The sequence below is a fragment of the Trichosurus vulpecula genome, chromosome 1 (assembly GCF_011100635.1).
Source record: "Trichosurus vulpecula isolate mTriVul1 chromosome 1, mTriVul1.pri, whole genome shotgun sequence".
NCBI classification, from domain to species: Eukaryota; Metazoa; Chordata; class Mammalia; order Diprotodontia; family Phalangeridae; genus Trichosurus; species Trichosurus vulpecula.
The window spans coordinates 172,027,129-172,047,100 of record NC_050573.1 but is presented as its reverse complement, the minus strand read 5'-3'; the positions used below and the strand labels follow the sequence as shown (position 1 = coordinate 172,047,100).

Below are 19,972 nucleotides of genomic sequence, written 5' to 3'. Positions count from 1 at the left end.
CTTCTTTCTGTTCCCACCCAATAGTTCTGGGATCATGTGACATACTTTTCTCCAAACTCAAATGTACGAGTCTAGTTTGAATGTGCAAGGATGAGTTAAGGTGCCTTTTACATCTGTTGTATCTGAAACCTACAAGTCAGACTAGTGCTATGGCTAAAATACTTCTGATCCCAAGTTTGTTTGCCGCTTTTTGCGCTCCGCCCCCCACACCTTTCCCCTCATCATCCCAGGAGAATGTAAAATCCTTGAGGTCAAGAAACAATTTCAGTTTCTTGTCTTTGTATCTCCAGCCAGTACAGTGCCTGGTACATAATAAACACTAAGTAAATGCTTGTTATATTGAAATGAATTCTCTGAAAACACAGACATATGTACCACCCAAATAGCCTCATACATTGGTAAAGGTTGTTTTTATAAAGAACAGAACATTTTTGTCACTGCTTGAAAATCAGCAGCTATTAGATGTCACTTGTATAGATGATCATGGATTCATAGGATTTCAGAACTAGGAGGGACCCTCAAGACCATCTAGTTTGGGGGTTCTTAAAGTGGGGTCCAGGGATGCCTTGGGGTCCTTGAGACTCTTTCAGGGGATTCATGAGGTCAAAATTATATTTGTAATACTAATAAGGCATTATAATTTCTAATATGGTAAATGTTGATAGATGTAACCCACAAAACAGAAGCTCCTTCGGAGGGGGTCCTCAAAAAATTTTATGAGTATTAAGGTGTCCAAAGACCAAAAAGTTTGAGAACTCCTGGTCTACTCCAGTTTCCTTATCTTATAGATAAGGGAACTGTGGCCAAGGAAGGTTAAGTGATTTGCCCAAATCACACAAGGAGTTTATAAAAAATCAAATCCCAAACATAGGCCTCTTAGCACTCAGCCCAGAGCTCATTGCATTACAAACAACTCATGTTTTTATAGCACTTTACATTTTGCAAAACCATATCCGTATGTTATTATGTATGTAGGCATCATACATACTCACAGTATCTTAGTCTCATAGCAACTTGGTCAGGTAGATATTGAAGATATTTCTATCCCCATTTTACAGACGAGGAAATTAAAACTTGAAGACATTGAGTGTCTTGCTCATTCCCTTAGAGAATTTATTTTGGCAACTACATGAAGGATGGATTGGAGAGAGGAGTGACTAGAGGAAGGGAGAACAGAATTGAGGCATTTTTTGCCAACCATCTGGGCAAAACATGATGAAAGCCTGATCTAGGATGGTAGATGTATGAGTGAAGAGGAGGGCTGGATGAGAGAGATGCTGTGGGGGTCTAGGCTTTGTATCTGCTCCGTACAGCACAAAGCCTTTTTTTTCTACCTGTCATTCACCAGACATAAAGAAAGACATTCTGCCCTCCTACAGCTGACAGTGGAGCCAGGTCAGGCATTGGTTGTTCTTTTTAGAAATTTAGATGATTTCCTGATGAGTTGACATCAGTGAGAGGGCTGTTTCATTCTCCAAAATGCTTTTGGATAATTCAAGACAGATTCTGGTGCAAAGTGAGATAGAAAGAAAAAATAAGGAAGAGAGAGTGGAAAAAAAAAATCCAATGATAGAGTACCAACAAAAACCACTCATTCTTTTTCTCCCTGACAGACCCTACCACTTGGGAATTCCTATTGAAGTATAGATGGTCCCAGAGAGATTGAATACCTTATATAGGAATGCCCTTACATAAGCAGAAAGCCTCACAAGGTACCAGTTTACTAGGCAATTAATTTTGTGGTAATTATTGGCAGACAACATCATGGGGGTGGGATCTGAATTCAATAATGAAGGAGGAATGGAGAAGTGGGTAGTTCTCTGTGTTGCCTCTGCATCAACAATTGAGTTAAATGAAACATTCTCCCCTCCTGGGGGGAAAGCAAAAGAGGCAAAAATGGGAAAGATGATTTGGGGTGTGGGTGTTCCAAAGATGAAGAGAATTTTCATAGCCAGGTGTGTTAGCACATGCCAGTAATCCCTGCTTCTGAGACAGGCAGAGGCTGGTGGATCTCTCGCCCACTCTTGCTTTTCTTGTAGACAAAAGGTCCAGATCAGTGTTTCTCAAGCTCTACAACAGAATCCTGAAACACTCCAAGTTTGTTTAAGTGAAATTTATGTTTTTTTTAAAATAGGCATCAGAAATAATAATTTTAGGAGAGAATTCTGGGAAGATGACAGAGTAGGGCGGAAAATTCCAAGCCCTTGAGATTTCCCCCACAAACAAGACAAAAAACACCTCAGGGTGCACATAGAGTGGTAAAAATAAACAAGAATTCGGGCCGAACAGTAGTCCTCCTGCGACAACCAGAGAAAATCTGAAGAAAAATCCCAGGACCAAAGTTTGGTCCCTGTGAAGTGTAAACACCTCCAGGCTAGTTCTGTTGAAACAGCAAGTGATGAACCCTGAGGCTATCTGGGTTGGGAGGTAGCCTCAGCCCCAGCCACAGGAATTTTCACCTCCTGGACAGTGTGGGGAGTTGGGAGTCTGAACGGGGGAAGATTGAGGGAACCTCTGCTGATGAGGAACTCCAGGCCTGGCTGTTCTGCTGAGACATGGGGAGGAGGAACCAGCACATGCTTGGTGAGTGCAGAAGCATGGGGCGAAAATGCTGTGGGCTATGGGCACTTACAGGAGGGCAGAGTTCTTGGTTTCAGTTCCAGGCCAATGGGGAGAACTGAAGGAAGATCTGAGGCCAGAGGCACAATCTCCCACACCCCAGGACTAGAGGTGATTATAATAATAAACCGCTACAATTTTTTAAAATGAACTGGCAAAGGAGAAAGAACGCAATTATAGAAAGTTATTGTGGGAATAGAAAAGACTTAGGTTCATCTTCAGAGGAGGACATTGAAGCAAAAGAAGCCTCTCTTACCCAAAGAGCAATGTCAAATGGTCACCTGCCCCAAAAGAATTCGTAGAAGAACTTAAAAAAAGACTTAAAAAATCAAATGAGAGAGATTGAGGGGGAAAAAAATAAGAACAATCCAAGAAAAACAAGAAAATGATGATAAGGAAGTCAACCAACTGGAAAGGAGATCCAGAAACTTAAGGAAGAAAATGACTCCTTGAAGATTAGAATTGGATGAGGCAAAGCCAGTGAGGTTATAGGAGACCAAGAAATAAAACAAAATATAAGGAATGAAAAATAGAAGAGAATGCAAAACATCTCATAAGAAAAACAAATGATCCGGAGAACAGATCAAGAAGAGAAAACATAAGAATAATTGGACTTCCTGAAAGCTACTCTCAAAAAAAGAATCTCGATACAATAATACAAGAAATAATTAAAGAAAGTTGTCCTGAAGCACTAGAACAAGAGGGGAAAGTAGAAATAGAAAAAATCCACTGATCACCACCTGAAAGAGACCCTATGAGGAAAACCTACAGGGATATCATAGTTAAATTGCCAAACCCCAGCTCAGGGAGAAAATATATGAGCAGTAAGAAAAAAATAATTCAGATATGGTGGAGCCACAGTTAAAATCACATGAGGCCTAGCAGTGGTGACACTAAAAGACCGCAAGTCTTAGAACACTATATATCGAAGAGCAAAAGAACTGGGGTTGTGGCCGAAAATATCAGACCCAGAAAAGTTAAGCATAATCTTGAATAAAAAAAAATTGGATTTTCAATGAATTGCCAGGCTTTCAGAATTTTGTTGGAAAAAAAAAAACAAAACCCCGAACTTTTTAAAAGAAAATTTGACATACATGATACAAGAAAAATATATCATACACAAAGAAGACGACTTACAAGGGACTCAATAAGGACAGACTGTTTACTTTTTATAAAAGGAAATGTAAAACGTACATCTAAGATTGTTATTAGTAATTGGGTAGTTTGAAAGAAAGATTGGGGTAGACCTGAGTATGATGTGATTCTAAAAAATAAAGCCATTTAGGAAAAGAGAAAAAAGATAATTATCTTATACAAATGAGATACTAGAGGAAGAACTGACACAGAGGAATTAGATGGGGGAGGAGGGCTGGTAGTTCTGGAAACCTTCTCTCATTGGGAATGAATTAAAGAGGGAATAATGCACATATAGATATGTAACTATACATATGCACATATATAGATACATATACATAGCTAGAAGGATACAAAAGTCTTCTAAATCCAGAAAGAAATAAACGGCTAAGGGGATTTTTAGAGGGAACCCTACTCACATCAGATCTGGGTTAAAGAGAGAACAACATATACATTTAGAAGGGAATAAGTCTTCTGAATTTATAAAGAAATAAGAGGGTAAGGGAATAGGATAAAGGGGATAAGCCATAGGAGGGTGTCTAGATTAATGGGAATTGGATAAAGAAGGAAAAACATATGTATTTGGAAGGCTATAAAAGCCTTCTAAATTCAAATAAAAACAAGAAGATAAACAAGGGTAAGTGGGAGAGGATAAGGGAGGGATCTTTGAAGGGGGTATAGGTTAAGTTAATGGGGGCAAGAGAGTGGGTAGAAGTAAAGTAGAGGAGTCAGGAGGCATAGGAAATAAGAGATACACATAAGCATAAAATGAAGATCAGGAGTAGAATTTATTAGGAAAAAAAGCAGGGGTAGTAATCATGATCTCAGACAAAATTAAAGCTAAAATAGATTTAATCAAAAGAGAAAAACAGGGAAACTATTCTATTAGCCATATTATTCAATACTGTTTTAAACTATTTAAAATAACTAGACAGTATAAGGTTGGAATATTGCTGTGGTATAGGAAATGATGAATTGGTGGACTTAGGAAAATATGGAAATACTTGGACTTAGAAAGGAAGATATTATTCACCCTCAGGGAAATAGAGGACAAACAAGTATAGTATAGTCTTACTAAGAAGTATATGAATGTATATGTCTACATATGAGTACGATTATAGAGATGTAAGTATATGTATGTGCGTATGTTTGTGTACATGTATGTATAATGTATATGTGTGTATATGTGTGTATATATGCACATATACACATACACATACACATATATGTATGTATGTACAATTGTGCTTAATTGTAGCCTTCTTGAGGGAGGGAGAAGGAAGGGGAAGAAAAAGAACAAAGTAAAAACTGCACAGAAGAGAACGAAAGTAAACTTATGAGGAAGCAAGGAAAAGATGGACAGCTCTGAACACAATGTATAGTATTTATTATACAGACTTTTTTGAAATGGAAATTTACTGCTGTATCTTTTGAATCCTTGCTTACGTTCTGTTGTGCACATGGCAATGAGTTTTTTCTTTTCTTATTTTATATTTAAATTTTAGTATTTAAGTTTATAATATATTTATTTTACTGTTCTTATTGTGTATTTTATTTTAAAATAAATTAATTTAAAAATAATTTTATGGGGTTTTACTACAAGCATTCTGCCAAATTTTTGTCTAAACTAGAAAGTTCTACTTGTGAAAAAGTTGGAGAACCTCTGGGCTGGACAATAACACAATGAGGTAGATCCAGAAGTAGTTGAATGAATCCAACAAACATTTCCTAGTGTTCAATTGTTTTGTACATGTGTGCATTAAATAGCTCTTATGTGCTAATCACAGCATAGCATGGTGGATACAGGACTGGTTTTGGAGTCAGGAAGAAATAGATAAAAGTCTTGCTTCATATATATATATGTGCATATATGTATATATATATGTATATATATATGTGTATATACATATACACACACATATATGTGTGTATATATGTGTATATATGTGTGTGTATGTATATATCTATATATATCTATATATCTATATACAGATATATATATTTATACTAGCTACATCACTGTGGGAAAAACACTTTTTAGTGACCCAAGAAACTCTCTAAGACTATTATATTCAAGTTGCTGGTCTATACTAGTAGAAGAGGTTTTCAGACTGAGAGTTCCCCACACTGATGAAATCCTTGGTTAAAACCATTTCCTAACCTTTCCCCCCAATTAAATTACATGACATTATGCTAGATGATGGGCATATAAAGATAAAATGCCAAACTATCTCTGCCTTCAAGGAGCTTGTATCCTACTGTGCATAATGACTGTTGCCTGTATCGAATACTTCCACTTTTGCAAAACATTTCACATGTATGTGATCTCATCTGAACTTTATAATGACCCTGGGAGGTAAATACAACAGGCATTATTATCTCCATTGTAGAGTGAGGCAAGAATCAGTGCATATATCTTCATCAGGAGCAGATCACATCAAACTAATCTCATTTTCTTTATTTTTTCCAACAGGATTGTGATTTATTTTCAGCCACACCCAGAGAAAGTGGACCCAGCTTTTCCTACTCTGGGTCCACTATCTACATATTGTACCAAACTGTCTTTGTTTTGACTTGGAAGGAGCTCCTTAGTGGAATTCCCCATAGAGATGTCCTTGGCCATCTGTTGTTTAATCATTTTTATTAATAATTTGGATGAAGGGATAGATGGCATGCTTATCACATTATTAGAAGACACAAAGCTAGGAACATGTTGGATGCCAGGCTGTAATGTGGAGTTGATTTACAAGAAGAAATTTAATAATAAATGTTAAATTTTATGCTTGGGTTAAAAAAATCAACTTTACAACTCAAGAAGGGCAAGGTTTTTCTTGAAACAGTGTTTTTCCTGAAGAAAAATAAACCTTGGGATTCTACTAGATTGTACATGAGAGCATTTTCTGGATGTTTTCAGGGCGTTCATGTGTAAGACAGATTAAATTTGCTCTACTTCATTCTAGAGTTACAATGGAGTAAGCAGTTGAAGTTGAAGAGATAGATTTTGGCTGGCCATCAAGAAAATCTTCCTAACAGTTTGAACTATCCAAGAATAGAAGGAGGTTATATGGAAAGTAGTGGCATACCTCTAGTACAGGTCTTTAAGCAAAGACTAGATGACCACTCATCTAGTGTGCTGTATAGGGAAATTGGAAGCAGTAGAGGGGCTGGATTTGACTGGATAGGGGAACTAAACCTGGGGTCCACAAATTTATTTAAAAAATTTTTTGATAATTGTATTTCAATAATTGGTTTTCTTTATAATCCTCCATGTTTTATTTTATGCATTTAAAACCATTATTCTGAAAAGGGGTCCATAAGTGTCAATTGCTGAAAGGGTCCAGGACTCAAAAAAAGTTAAGAATCCTTGAATTAAAGGGACCCTGAAGTCCAATTCGGACCTTCTGTCATTCTGAGGAGAAGAGTTTAAAGAACATGCTTCTTCCTTCACTTTACCAACATGATGCATTAACTACAGTTTGTTTGGGAGTTCACCAGTCACCTGTCCTGCCTCCCTTCAGTCCCCCACTTCCCTGATTTATGAAAGTTCTGTACATATGCTATAGTGGAAAGAACATTGGATTTGAAGTCAGAAACCCTGTATTCAAATATCAGCTTTACCGCTGATTAGCTGTATGTGACCTTGGGTAAGTAATTTAGCCTCTCTAGGCATTGGTTTTTCCATCTGTAAATTAATCCTAAATTATCTCTGCAGTTCCTTCCATTTCTAATACTATGATCCAGAAACTGTCAGAACTTACGTTCTGTTGCTGTGGTTTTCAATAGTCCAGGGTTGCCTCATGATAGAAAAGGCTATTCCTCCCCTGCTGGAATTCCCCTTCCTGTCACTGATGTGGGCCAGCTAGGTGGTGCAATGGACAGAGTACTGGACCTGGGAGTCAGGAAGACCTAAGGTCAAATCTGGCCTCAGACACTTACTAGCTGTGTGATTCCCCAGAAAGTTACTTAGTTTGCCTTAGTTCTTCATCTGTAAAATGATCCGGAGAAGGAAATGGCAAACCACTCCATTGTCTTGAACAAGAAAAGCCCACGTAGGGTCACAAAAAGATGGACATGACTGAAATGACTGAACAATAAAAAAATCACTGATGTAGATGCCTACGATCTTTATCTCCCCCCCCAAAGCTCCTGGGAATTTCATGGACCATTTTTACCGCAGAGGTGTGTGCTGGTCAATGTCTAATAACTGACTCCTGGGGGAAAACAGTACATGTCAAACTTTTCAATTTAAATTGCACCATTAACATTTTTTTCCATCCCTTTCTTAAGCCAGGAAAAGCAACAAAACAATAAATTGAGCTCTGATTTGTAGCTTTTGCTGACTTCTAAGGTATAAATGTTCACACTGAAAATTTAATAATCAGCTCTTCCAAGTCGGTTTGAACTGCCTCCAACATACCTCTGCTCTATCATTACCCCTGAGATTATCCAGGATCTTCACTGCTTCTGTATTGATTTCAGGAATCTCATTACTGCTAGTCTGATACAGACAAGATAGGATTTGATACCCAGAAGGGACCTTAGAAGTCATCTAGTCCAATCTGGTCATTTTACACATGAGAAAACTATTACAAAAAGAGGCTAGATATCTTGCCAAAGTCATGTGGGTGGTAAGTAGAAGGGCTGGAATTCAAACCAAGGGCCCCTAACTCCCAATGTAATGCTCTTTCAACTTCACCACTCTGTCCTCCACGTAAAGGGAAGTGCTTGACAGGAAATGCATTGATAGGCAATATGGCAGCTAGGTGGCACAGTGGATAGAGCCCTGGACTTGGAGTCAGGAAGATCTGAGTTCAAATCCTGCCTCAGACATTTACCTTGATGAGACCTGGGTAAGTCACTTACTTTCTCTGAAGTTCATTTCTTTGTCTATAAGGTAGGGATAATAAGGTTCAAGTGAGATAACTTACATAAGGTGATTTATAAACCTTAAAGTGCTATATAAATATAACAATGATGATGGTTGACATGTTTCTGTTATCTCAAGATGGAGCTTGGCATAAGTTTTCCCATAGAAAGAATGTTCTACCATCATAGGTATCTAACTTTAGGTATAGTATTGGTTAAATGGATTTTTGTGGGCTAGGTTGGTAACCTAAGTATTAGTCCTCAAGAGATTGGTGAGAGTGGACTTTTTAGTGAAAGACTGCTGAATAGCTTTCCCTATTGCCAGAGTGTCAGAGCAGTATTCTCTCTCTCTCTCTCTCTCTCTCTCTCTCTCGCTCTCTCTCTCTCTCTCTCTCTCTCTCTCTCTCTCTCTCTCTGCCTCTCTCTCTCTCTCTCTCTCTCTCTCTCTCTGCCTCTCTCTCTCTCTCTCACTCTGCCTCTCTCTCTCTCTCTCTCTCTGCCTCTCTCTCTCTCTCTCTCTCTGCTGTGGGGAGGGAAGTTCAGAGAGGGAGTTTACCAGAGGTATACTCAGTCTTTCTTCCATAAAGTCCTTCTCTCACTGCCTCATCTTGACATGAGGTGACATTGCTTTCTTGAAGACTACAGCAGTGGAATGTGAACTCTGACATTGTCTACCATAATGGAAAAAGATCAAGTCTGTTTTCTGAGGACCAACCTAGATAAGTACGGATAGGCATATCACTGCTAAGCTGGTTGCAGATGATTGATAGTTTTGATTTGCTATGGCAACCCATGAAACAAAGGAAAAAAATCAATGACCCTCAGTCCTAGGAGACCCTTTTCTTCTTCTGTAGTGGTGGCAGGGGGGCAAAATAAGCGGTAGAGGATGCGAAGAATTACACAATTTCTAGATGGTCAATAAACAATCATTTGACAGATGGCACTTTAAACATGAAACCTTTGTCCCAACAAGAGGACATATTGTTGGAAAAAGTGAATCATAATCAATTGCATTAATTTGTTTTTATGAAAATACAAAGAAGGAGATTGTAGCTTTGTAGAAGGAGGTGCTCCTTGGAGAGTCAAAGAAAGGAGTTGGCAGAGAGGGTTTTACTATATGTCCAGAGGCAACCAGAAACGTTATTTCCTGGGATATTTGGTCATCAGGCATTGCAGAGCTAATTATAAGTATCTGCAAAATGCCAATGTGAAAATAATTTCAGCTTATACTCAAATATTGGTTGCTGAGGACAAAGAGGTAGAGTAATTCTATGAAAACTTGAATAAGACTCTCCAAACCAAATCAACATATATTCTGATACTTGGTGGCTTTAATGCAAAGGCGAGAAAAGGTGAGGTTGGGAAGAAGCATATGGGAAAATAAAGTTCAGGAGGAAGAAAAGTGAGAGGCCAAAGATTTTGTAGATTACAAAGAAGCCACAGACCTCTATAATATGAGCACTTTCTTAAAACAAACAAAACCCCAAACCCCCAAAACCCCAGGACTGCTAAGTTTTGGACATAGTGAGAATGAAATGGCACAATAAAGAATGAACTAGGTTATATTTTAACAGACAGGAAAAGACTTGTTATTCATGTGGGAGGCATACTGTGTAGCTCTCTGTATAGAATCAGGCTAACAACTCATCAAAGCTAAGATCAGAATTAGTAAGACAAGAAGAATTAGAAAAATATATAGCATATAATTGAAACAACTTGACTCTGAACTATTTAAACAAATAATTAAAAATGTAAAAAATGAGAAATAGTCAACAGAAATGACATTGATGTGAACTATAATAATTTTATCTAAAGTTTTAATCAATGGAAATTAATTGCCACAGCAAGGAGATTTAAATAGCCCAGAAAGCATCTTAAGTCAGTAAACATTTGACTCTCAGCAAACAGCATGAGATGCCAAAGGCAATACTGAATTAGAATGTAGGTCCATTTGTAAAATCATTCAAGGAAGAATTATGAATAATTAGGAGTACAGTCATCTCATAAAGTGAAAAAGAGCAGTGGAGAGTAAGATGAGTTTAAAGAAAGCTTACTTAGCAAGATATCCATCTAGGCAAAGTCATCTCAAAGACATTCAAGGATGAAAATGGAGAGATGACTACAAATAGAAGAAAAATGGAAAAGATTTGCAAAAATGAATTTAATAAAATGTTTTCTCCATTAAGGATACTGGAATCACCACAGTCCTAGATATACTTCCAGATGATATAGGAATGACATGGGGAAAAGCAGGTGGATCAGAGGAGGAGATCTGAGATATTACAATTACTAAGGCATTCAGAGATCAATATACAGGTTAAGTAGAGAAAGAAACCAAAAGTGTGGGGGAAAAAATCTCAGAACTTACTAATGAGGACAAAAGGCAATTGGACAATGCCAATGTTCTCACCATATGACTGCTCTTCCATTTATGAGTCATTTATGCATGAATTGAGTGCATATTCAATTAAAGAAGAAGCAGGCTTTTACAGAGGATATTCAATAATCAACCGTATGTCTTTACCATTTCACAATTAACTGAAATCTATAGAGAATACATCTTTTTAATATACTATGTAAGGAAAATGCTTGTTTATTCCATAAATTAAAAATAATTTTTTTAAAAAAAGAGAATATGGGTAGTTGGTATAGTAGATCAGGAAGATTCATTTTCCTGAGTTCAAATCTGGTCTCAGACTCTTACTAGCTGTGCAACCCTGGGCATGTTACTTAACTCTATTTGCCTCAGTTCTTCATCTGTAAAATGAGCTGGAGAAGGAAATGGTAAATTGCTCCAGTATCTTTGCCAAGGAAAAACTAAAATGGGGTCACAAAGAATTGGATGTGACTGAAATGACTGAACAACAACAACAAAATAGAGAATATAAGATGCCATTGCACTTATTATGTCTTAATTATGAAAAAACCCCACATTTGATTCAGTAGAACAAAGCAGCATTACCTTTTAAGGTGTGTGTGTGTGTGTGTGTGTGTGTGTGTGTGTGTATGCATGTGCGTGTACTTACAAAGTATCTCCATTCATACAGAAAATCATTCAAGATTCCTAGGAAGATGTAATAACAGAAATAACTTTGTTCAATGACACTGTGATAATAAGCATTGGATCAAGCATAAAACAAGGAGTTTTTGTCTCAGGTATTAATGATTGCGATGGAGGAGATACAGCACAGAATTTAGGTAGAAGAGCAATTCCCTGGGGATGGTGGCATCCTTCACATGCTCTTGCTTGTGAATGACATTGTGGTGATTGCATCTAGCCACAAAATGTTGCAAAATATTCTGAGAGAGATATGAAATCATTCAAAGGAGTTTGGCCCGTCCATCCACACAGGAAAGACCAAGTGGATGAAGAATGTCTCTTGCCCAGATTTCAATATGCATTTGGATGTAAGCCCTTGTTTACAAAATAGAACTTCTCTATCAGTATGTGTATCTCAGACAAATAGTATAGAAAGACAATTAGTTAGGCCCAGACTTGAAGAGAATAGGAAGAAGAGAATAGGATGGATTGCTTTAGGGAAATTGCAAAGCCTTTTCAGTGATCTCAAGCTTCCCATGAAAGCAAAGGCTCATCATTTAAATACTAAAATTACATTGAGAAATCTCTGAAAATGTAACAGTGCCTATCATCCAGAGAAAAATGTGAGGTTTGTGGTGAGTGTGAGCAGGCTGCAACATATGACTAATGAGAGCTTGAGTAAAAGGTACCATCAAAGCATTGTATGGTTGGAAGCGAAGATGAGGTGGTCATATGACAAGAGAATAGCTAAGGCCCTTCACTGGCACCCTGCTAATGTCAAGAGAAAGTGAGGAAAGCCCTTTGGGTGGGCCCTTTGTGGTGAATTTTTAAGAGACCATAGGGCAGGCATGAATGATTGTGGTCTGCATTGGTGGAGGGAATTCCTCATCTGAACATTTGAGTGCTCACCCTGTGTCAGCATGCATTTTTGGTGAGCATTCCTCAAGATGCTCAGTCTACTAACAGAAAGCAGGTTCCTGCAGGCTGAAATCCCTTTGTAGGTTGTAGCTAGGGTATTAAGAGGAATTCTTGTTTTAACCAGACCAGAAGGTACCCAATGCCTCAGGAAACTGTTGTCATGGTCACTTTCTTTCCTATTGCATTTGTTGGAAAACTTCCTTCCTCTCTGAGCAGTACTTGGGATACAGAACAGGCACCATATGTTCACCTTTGCTTCTTATCTCCAGGGGAAAAGAAGAGAACTGTATCCAAGGTCCATACTTTCCACTGAAACTTCACAAAACCCTTCTCTATGTTATCATTCCATATTTTGATCCAATAAAAATACTGTATAGGATAACTGTAGTCATGATTTACTCTTGTTTGTTAATTAGCCATACACAGATGGTCAGGAAGTTTATCAAATTCTTCCTGCCTTAATATTATTGCATACTTATGACATATTCTTTGCCTCCAAGCCCCATACTATGCTTCTACTGACCATATTAGCCTTATCAACATCCAAAGTCACCATTTAACCTTACCTCTTTCCACTCCCACCTCCCAAATATATCAAACATTGTCAATTATTTCCGTCTTCTTTTCACAACAAGCTCTTTCAGTGTTTTTTCCAGAATGCCCTGCCTCTTGTAAGGGAGCCAATATGGTGAAGTGGAAAAAAAAATATTGGATTTGGAGTCAAAAAGACCTGGATTCAAATCCTGACTTTGCTAATTAGTCCTATGAAACCTCATACAATTCCTTTAACCAGTGAACCTTTGTTTCCTTATTTATAAAATAGTGACAATAACACTTGAAATTCCTGTTCTCCTGGGATAATTAGGCAGGTCAAATGAGATTATAGTTGTGAGCGTACTTTGTAATCACAAAGCAAGATGTAAACATAAACTATGATTCTTCCTTTTTTCCCTAAGATTCTTGGTCTAGTCCAAATCTATCTGAACTCCTCTGTCTCTTTCATCTTGCTGTTTCTCACATCCTTTTCCTCTTATCCCCGGCAGTTCTATCATTGAGCCCCACTTCCCATGCTGGGTCTTTGCAGCATGCCAACGTTGTCCACCAGAACATTCGTTATGGATTAACAACAGACTTAAAAATGAATTTTTTTAGCAATGAAGAAACAGGCTGAGAGAAGTAAAATCCCTTGCTCAAGATAAGACAATGAGTCAGTGGCAGAGCTGAGGTGGAAAAGGTGGGATCGGGGAATCTTTGCAGAAATTGAGAATAGATTCTGAAATTTGCAGTGGAATAAGCTGCAATGGCCTGTGGGTCACACCTGGGTTCAAAATATGCCTCACACACAATCTGTGTGATTTGGGGTAAATCACTTCATCTCTTTTGGCTTCTATTTCATTTGTAAAATGAGGGGGTCAGACTAGATTGACTCTGAGGTACTTTCCAGTGCTAAAACTGTGATCTGATAATTCCATTACCCAGAAGTGTACAGGTAAATGTTTAACAACTGGCTCTCCAAAAAAAAAAGTTTGCCTGATATGCTTTTAAGCTTAATCTGCATTATTATTTTTTCCATCATTTTTTATAAGTCTAGACAATCAACAAAACAACAAATCAAGCACTGATTTGTAGCATTTACCTATCTCTGAGGTACTTATCCTGAACATTTAACAATCCGTTCTCCTGAGTCTATTCAGCTGGCTCCAACGCGCTGCAGCACATTATTATCCCTTTGAGAAACTCAATCACAAAATCCCAGCTCCCTTCAGAAGTGGTGTTATAGTTCTTAAATCTCAGATTTTATACTCATTATTTCTTGCTAAATAATGGAAAATAAAACCCTTGAGTTACCATCTTAATGCAGACATCTTGAGATAGTTTACTGAGAGTGGCTGAAGAGGACTCTGATACCCTAGAGGATTTATTAGAAATAGGCACTGGCCTGTGACTTCATTGGAATATGGGTCTGTACCAAGCAAGGGAATTTCCTTTATGAATACAGGTTTGACACCTTCTCTGTGACTTAACAGTCTTAGAGTGTTGTCTAGAGTGATGGTGTCAAACTCAAATAAGAACAGGGGCCACATAAGGATTCCTGTTGGCTCCATATTGACTTAATTTTAAAATGTGATATTTTATGTGTTTTATTATATTTTTATTTATTTTGTTAAATATATTTCCCAATTACATTTTAATATGGTTCAGGCCTCACTAGAAAATGTGGGCAGCACATAGCCTATTTGATACCAAGATTAAACACCAAAATGTGTCAGAGGTGAGACTTGGACCTAGGTCTTCCTGACTCTGAAGCCAACTCTCATTCACCATACCACACTGCTTCTAGAAGCAGTATACATTTGTGTGTGTGTGCATGCATGTATATATGTATGTATATAATACATGTATATAAATATATAATGACATATAAATATATCTAATTATAAATATATAAACAAAATTTAATAATCAGAAATGTAATCGTTATACTTAGGTTTAAAAATTTTGTTTCACAAGCACAACATTGAAGAAATCTGCTTATAAATAATTTTATCTGCAAAAGATCTAGGGTCCGCCCTTGGTGCCTGGGTACTTTTCACCCATCCACCGACATTGGCCCCCTTCTCGCGTTGGTACGCCTGTGATGTCATCGGTCCTCTTCCAGAAAGAAGGACAAATAATGACAACTGCCATGTCCTTTGAGGACCTCCCTTTTGGGAATGGGCCCAGGCTGGCCACAGTGCATTCCCTTCCCCAAGATGCTTTTGCCTCTCTAGACTTTGCCACCATGTCCCTTCAGTCCTCTTTTATTGTTCTGTTCCTGCATTAGACTATGAGCTCCTTGAGGGCAGAGACTACTTTCATTTTTGTTTGTGTTTGTGTCCCCACTGCCCAACACATGGTAAGCACTTAATGGATTCTTGTTGCCTTCTTGTGTACACTTCAATAGTGTATCCCTAAGGGAGGAAACTCCCTCTACCAATATGAATCATCATCTGTCACTCTTGGTTTGCTCATAGTCACCCAGTCAGAGGAGATCTTGAACACAGACCTTCCTAGTTCTGAGACCAGCTCTCTCTCTATCCACTATGCCACTGCTTCCAATACTGGAAATATGGAAGAACCTAGGTACTGTGGTCAAGAATCAGCCCAGCATCATTTAGTGAAGCTGGGAAACAAACCTAATTCTGTTGCTTTTAATCTAAGGTATGAATTTTGCTCTACTTGCTTCACAGGAACTGTAGTCAGGGCTTTAGAGTGTCCTCAAAGCCAAATTTGCCCAAATCACCTCTATTAGTTTGGGCAAAAACTCTTGTTTCACGAGAAACATCTTTTCCAAGGAATTCCTTCCACTCAGCTCTCATATTCTGGCCAAGATCCTGGCTGACAAGAGGAGGCTTCCCAACTGCACCTTGCTGTTAGCCAAAAGGTATTTATCCTGGGATGGCTGAGTGTCTGCTTGTTGGAGGAATGAGGCTGACACTGCTTTCCCCACTTTCCCTTAAAACCTTAAGGCATTTATTGGAATCCGTTCACAAGGCAGAGATGAGAATAAAAAGGCAAAGTCTGGGCAACAGGACAACCTTGGGACTCTAATAATGATGACAGCTAACATTTATATAGTGCTTTACATCCTATGTATCTATCCTATGTATATCTATCTATCTATCTATCTATTTATCTATCATCTATGTATCTATATATCGATGTATGTAACTAGCCTATCTATTCTGCCTTCTCTCTCCTATCCTATCTTTCTTTGTATGTTTGTATATCTATCTATCTATCCATCTAATCTCTCTTCTATCTATCTATCTATCTATCTATCGATGTATGTAACTAGCCTATCTATTCTGCCTTTTCTCTCCTATCCTATCTTTCTTTGTATGTTTGTATATCTATCTATCTATCCATCTAATCTCTCTCCTATCTATCTATCTATCTATCTATCTATCTATCTATCTATCTATCCATCTATCCATCTAATCTCTCTTCTATCTATCTATCTATCTATCTATCTATCTATCTATCTATCTATCTATCTATCTATCCATCTATCCATCTATCCATCTAATCTCTCTCCTATCTATCTAATCTCTCTCCTATCCATCTAATCTCTCTCCTATCTATCTATCTATCTATCTATCTATCCATCTAATCTCTCTCCTATCTATCTATCTATATATCTATCTATCCATCTAATTTGGTCCTCAGAGCAACCCTGTGAGGTAAGTGCTATTATTATCACCATTTTACAGATGAGGAAGCTTAGAAGAATCTTTGGGAAGAGGATGAATTAGAGTAAGAATCTCTGGCCTCCCCATTTGTCTTCAGCCTTGCGGTCATTTCATGTACATGAAAAGAAAGGGCCTTGAAGGTCCTATTCCGTCTATCCTGGTAAAAGTGTCCAAAGTGATAACAGCCACAATGAAGGCAGGCAGCAAGAAAGGCTATATTTTGGCATTCAAACATTTATAACTTCTTTTGTGAGGTGGAGCCATCCTAATGTTCCTCTTCTTTTGGGGAGGGGCAAAAGGAAAACAAAAGAAACAAAAGACAGGTAGTTTTAACTGTATCCTGGGCATCTTGCAAGTGCATCAACTCTGTGGTCCTTTAGATGGTGGAATCACTAGAATTTCATTACTTGGATCAAATTCCACCAGGAGTTCAAAGGCAGCCAAGAAAACCATCTCATCCTGCTCTGTGTGTATGCTCTCTCATCTTGGTCAGGACTAAGTTTCATCGGCTTAATGAAAGGCCCTTCATCTCCCTTTCACCCAGGCTATCCTGGAGGGGATTTTCTTTAACCTTTTCAGAGTTCCCAACAAAGGCAGGGGGAAGCACCAGATTCAAGACCTGCTAAGATCTCGACCTACCTTAAGTGAATTGTTAGTGAAAAGGAAAGTAATCTGCAGGCCCCTTCTCCCTTTTTGGAATGATTAGTAATACGGAGAAAGAAATGATATTTTTTTCACACAAACTGCAAATCCAGTAAACTGAAAAAACACCACCATTACACAGCCCTCTGTTGTTAAAGTGTCTTTGAACTGGGTAGTGGGTGCTTTTCCTTATTTCAATCTAGTAAACTTATGTACTTTGTTAGATTTGTTTTATTCCTTTAAGAGCTCTCCTGGGTAACAGGATCTCTCTCCTCCTCTTTCCTCTTCCTCTCTCTCTCCCCATCCTTTCTTTCTACTCTTCTTTGCCCTCCTCTTCCCCTTTCTTTTCTTTCTCTACTCTTCCTTTCTTTTTCCATCTATTTTCCCCCTTTTTCCTTCCCACTGTCCCTTGCCTCCTACTTTCTCATTTCTCTCGCCTTTCCTTCTCCCTTTTTCTTTCCTCCCAAAGGAGCAAGGCCCATGTTAGACAGTAGGAAAAGAAGGTTTGGTGGTAGTACTCACCCCCTCCCCCCACTAAGAATTTATTCCCCTCTGTCGGTAGCCTTAATTTGACCATAAACACAAATGGATGATTTTAAAGACCTCACCGCAACTCTGGTAAAGCACTTCCAATTTATCATCTTTGCAAGCAGTGTGTGTGATCCATTTGCTGCTGTAGCTGGGGCAGAACAGAACCGATGCAAAGAAAGGAACCATAAAAATCTTCATGATGGCAGGGTGTGGATGTGCACCCTCAGACAAACCAGACAAAAAGAGGGCTGTTCCCCCTTCTCCCCCCTGCAGAGGGGAAATGTTAAGTTTCACTTCTCAAATTTTAAGCTCACAGGGACAGCAGGAAGAAGTTGATCAGTTAGCTGGAGAATTTTAATATTGAACCCTAGAGCAGACTTTGCAGTTTAAGACAACAGGCTGATGCCTCATTTGGGCCTAGAGAAGCTGGGAACCTTACTTTCTAGTTCACATTTAAAGCTCCAGTCAGTGCTACATGATCTCATGCCTCAGGCAACCCCAAACCCTGCACTCCAGGAGCTCATTCCTTGACTGGAGTAAAAATGGAAACTCTGAAGTAAAAAGAGAAAAAGAAATCCACAACCTACCATATGTTTTCCATTAGTCAGGCTCACCCAAATCTCAGGGCATCTTTAATACTTGGACCATAGGGCTGAGATCTGGTTATAATTTGGCACACAGCCCTTGGCACTGCATCCTCTGGCTAGGGACTGGCATTTGGGACCTGGAGTCAGACTGTGGCTCCATTAGCTTCTTGCTCTCCTTGGGGTTTCAGTTTCTCACTTAGTATTATTATTTCAGCAACGAACAGTCTGGCTGCAAGAATAGGACCCTTTGTGTCTTGGCTTGTGCTTTGGGTGGCTAAGCTTAGGGACAGAGTCCTGGGCAATAATCAGAGTTCCATTGCTCAGTTTGGCTTTAGTAGGATGGTCCAAGTGTATGTGGCTCTCCTCAGCCCTGTTGGTTGAATTATCCTTGGCACTGTAAAGATCATTAAGGCTGCTTCTAATTTCTCTTTAAAGCCAAGATACTAGCATCTTTTCTTCCATCCACAAACCTATAAAATGCGTATCCCTGGAATCCATGAGATTCACCTACTCTATACCTACATGTTTTCTCCAACGTAGAATACAAACACATTCATGTATCTTGCTAGGCAAACATATGCCTGTATCTTATGAATGTAATAGAAAAAGAAAGCTATTTTACCTCCTGAAAGATGACTTGGGTTTTTCCAATCCAAGTTTCCATGTAGGAATTTCTAGGATATAGGACAGAATTGGCAGCATTTGATGGCATCCAATTGTCAGCTCAGATTTTTATTCCTTCTCCAACCCCCAACCCCCAGTCCTTCCCTTCCTGCCTTGCAGTTTGGCTGGGTGATTCCCTGTGACATGCTTTCTTCCAACCATTGAGTCAAATTATGGGCATATGGTCTTCAAGAATTTTTCTTTTCATTTTCAGCAAAAGTGCCAGCTTGTACAGGAGTTCTCCAAGTTTTGTGCCAGTAGACAAACAAATGTCTACCTGAGGTGTAAATTTGCTTCTTTGTATTTGATTGCTTTTACCTAATTACCACCATCATTTAATAGTTAATAACTTAACCCAGGCCTATAATACCTGGGCTGAATCTTACCAAGGCAGCCTCCTGCATCAATTCTGTAACCAGGTACAGACAAAGAGAAAGATGGTTACATTGGGCTATGAAACACACACACACACACACACACACACACACACACGTACACATATGGTATGTAGACTGGTATACAATGGAAATCAATTGTCTACAGTTTTTGTTGTTTGTCTTTCATTCTCAAAGAAGACCATAATGTCAGGGAGGTGATGCGGATTGGATTTGAGTGATGGAGGACTGTGCAAAGTCACCAGCCTCACTTTCTCCTCTAGAGCCATCTGGTTCCAGTGGCAAGATATTGATTAGGTTGACTGGAGATGGTCCTGGATGTAGTGGGAGACCATGGTTTTTTAA

The 19,972-nt window shown here is 38.6% G+C and overlaps 1 protein-coding gene across 1 annotated transcript in view; it reads right to left on the bottom strand.

The window, feature by feature from the left end:
- The window catches only part of LY86 (lymphocyte antigen 86), a 143,637-nt gene extending 125,428 nt beyond the window's left edge, over positions 1-18,209 (bottom strand). The window contains exon 1 of the mRNA XM_036739112.1: positions 18,060-18,209. Within this exon, the coding sequence (XP_036595007.1) occupies positions 18,060-18,180 (121 nt within the window). The 5' untranslated portion in view covers positions 18,181-18,209. The remainder of the gene's footprint in view (positions 1-18,059) is intronic.
- Positions 18,210-19,972: the final 1,763 nt, after the last annotated feature.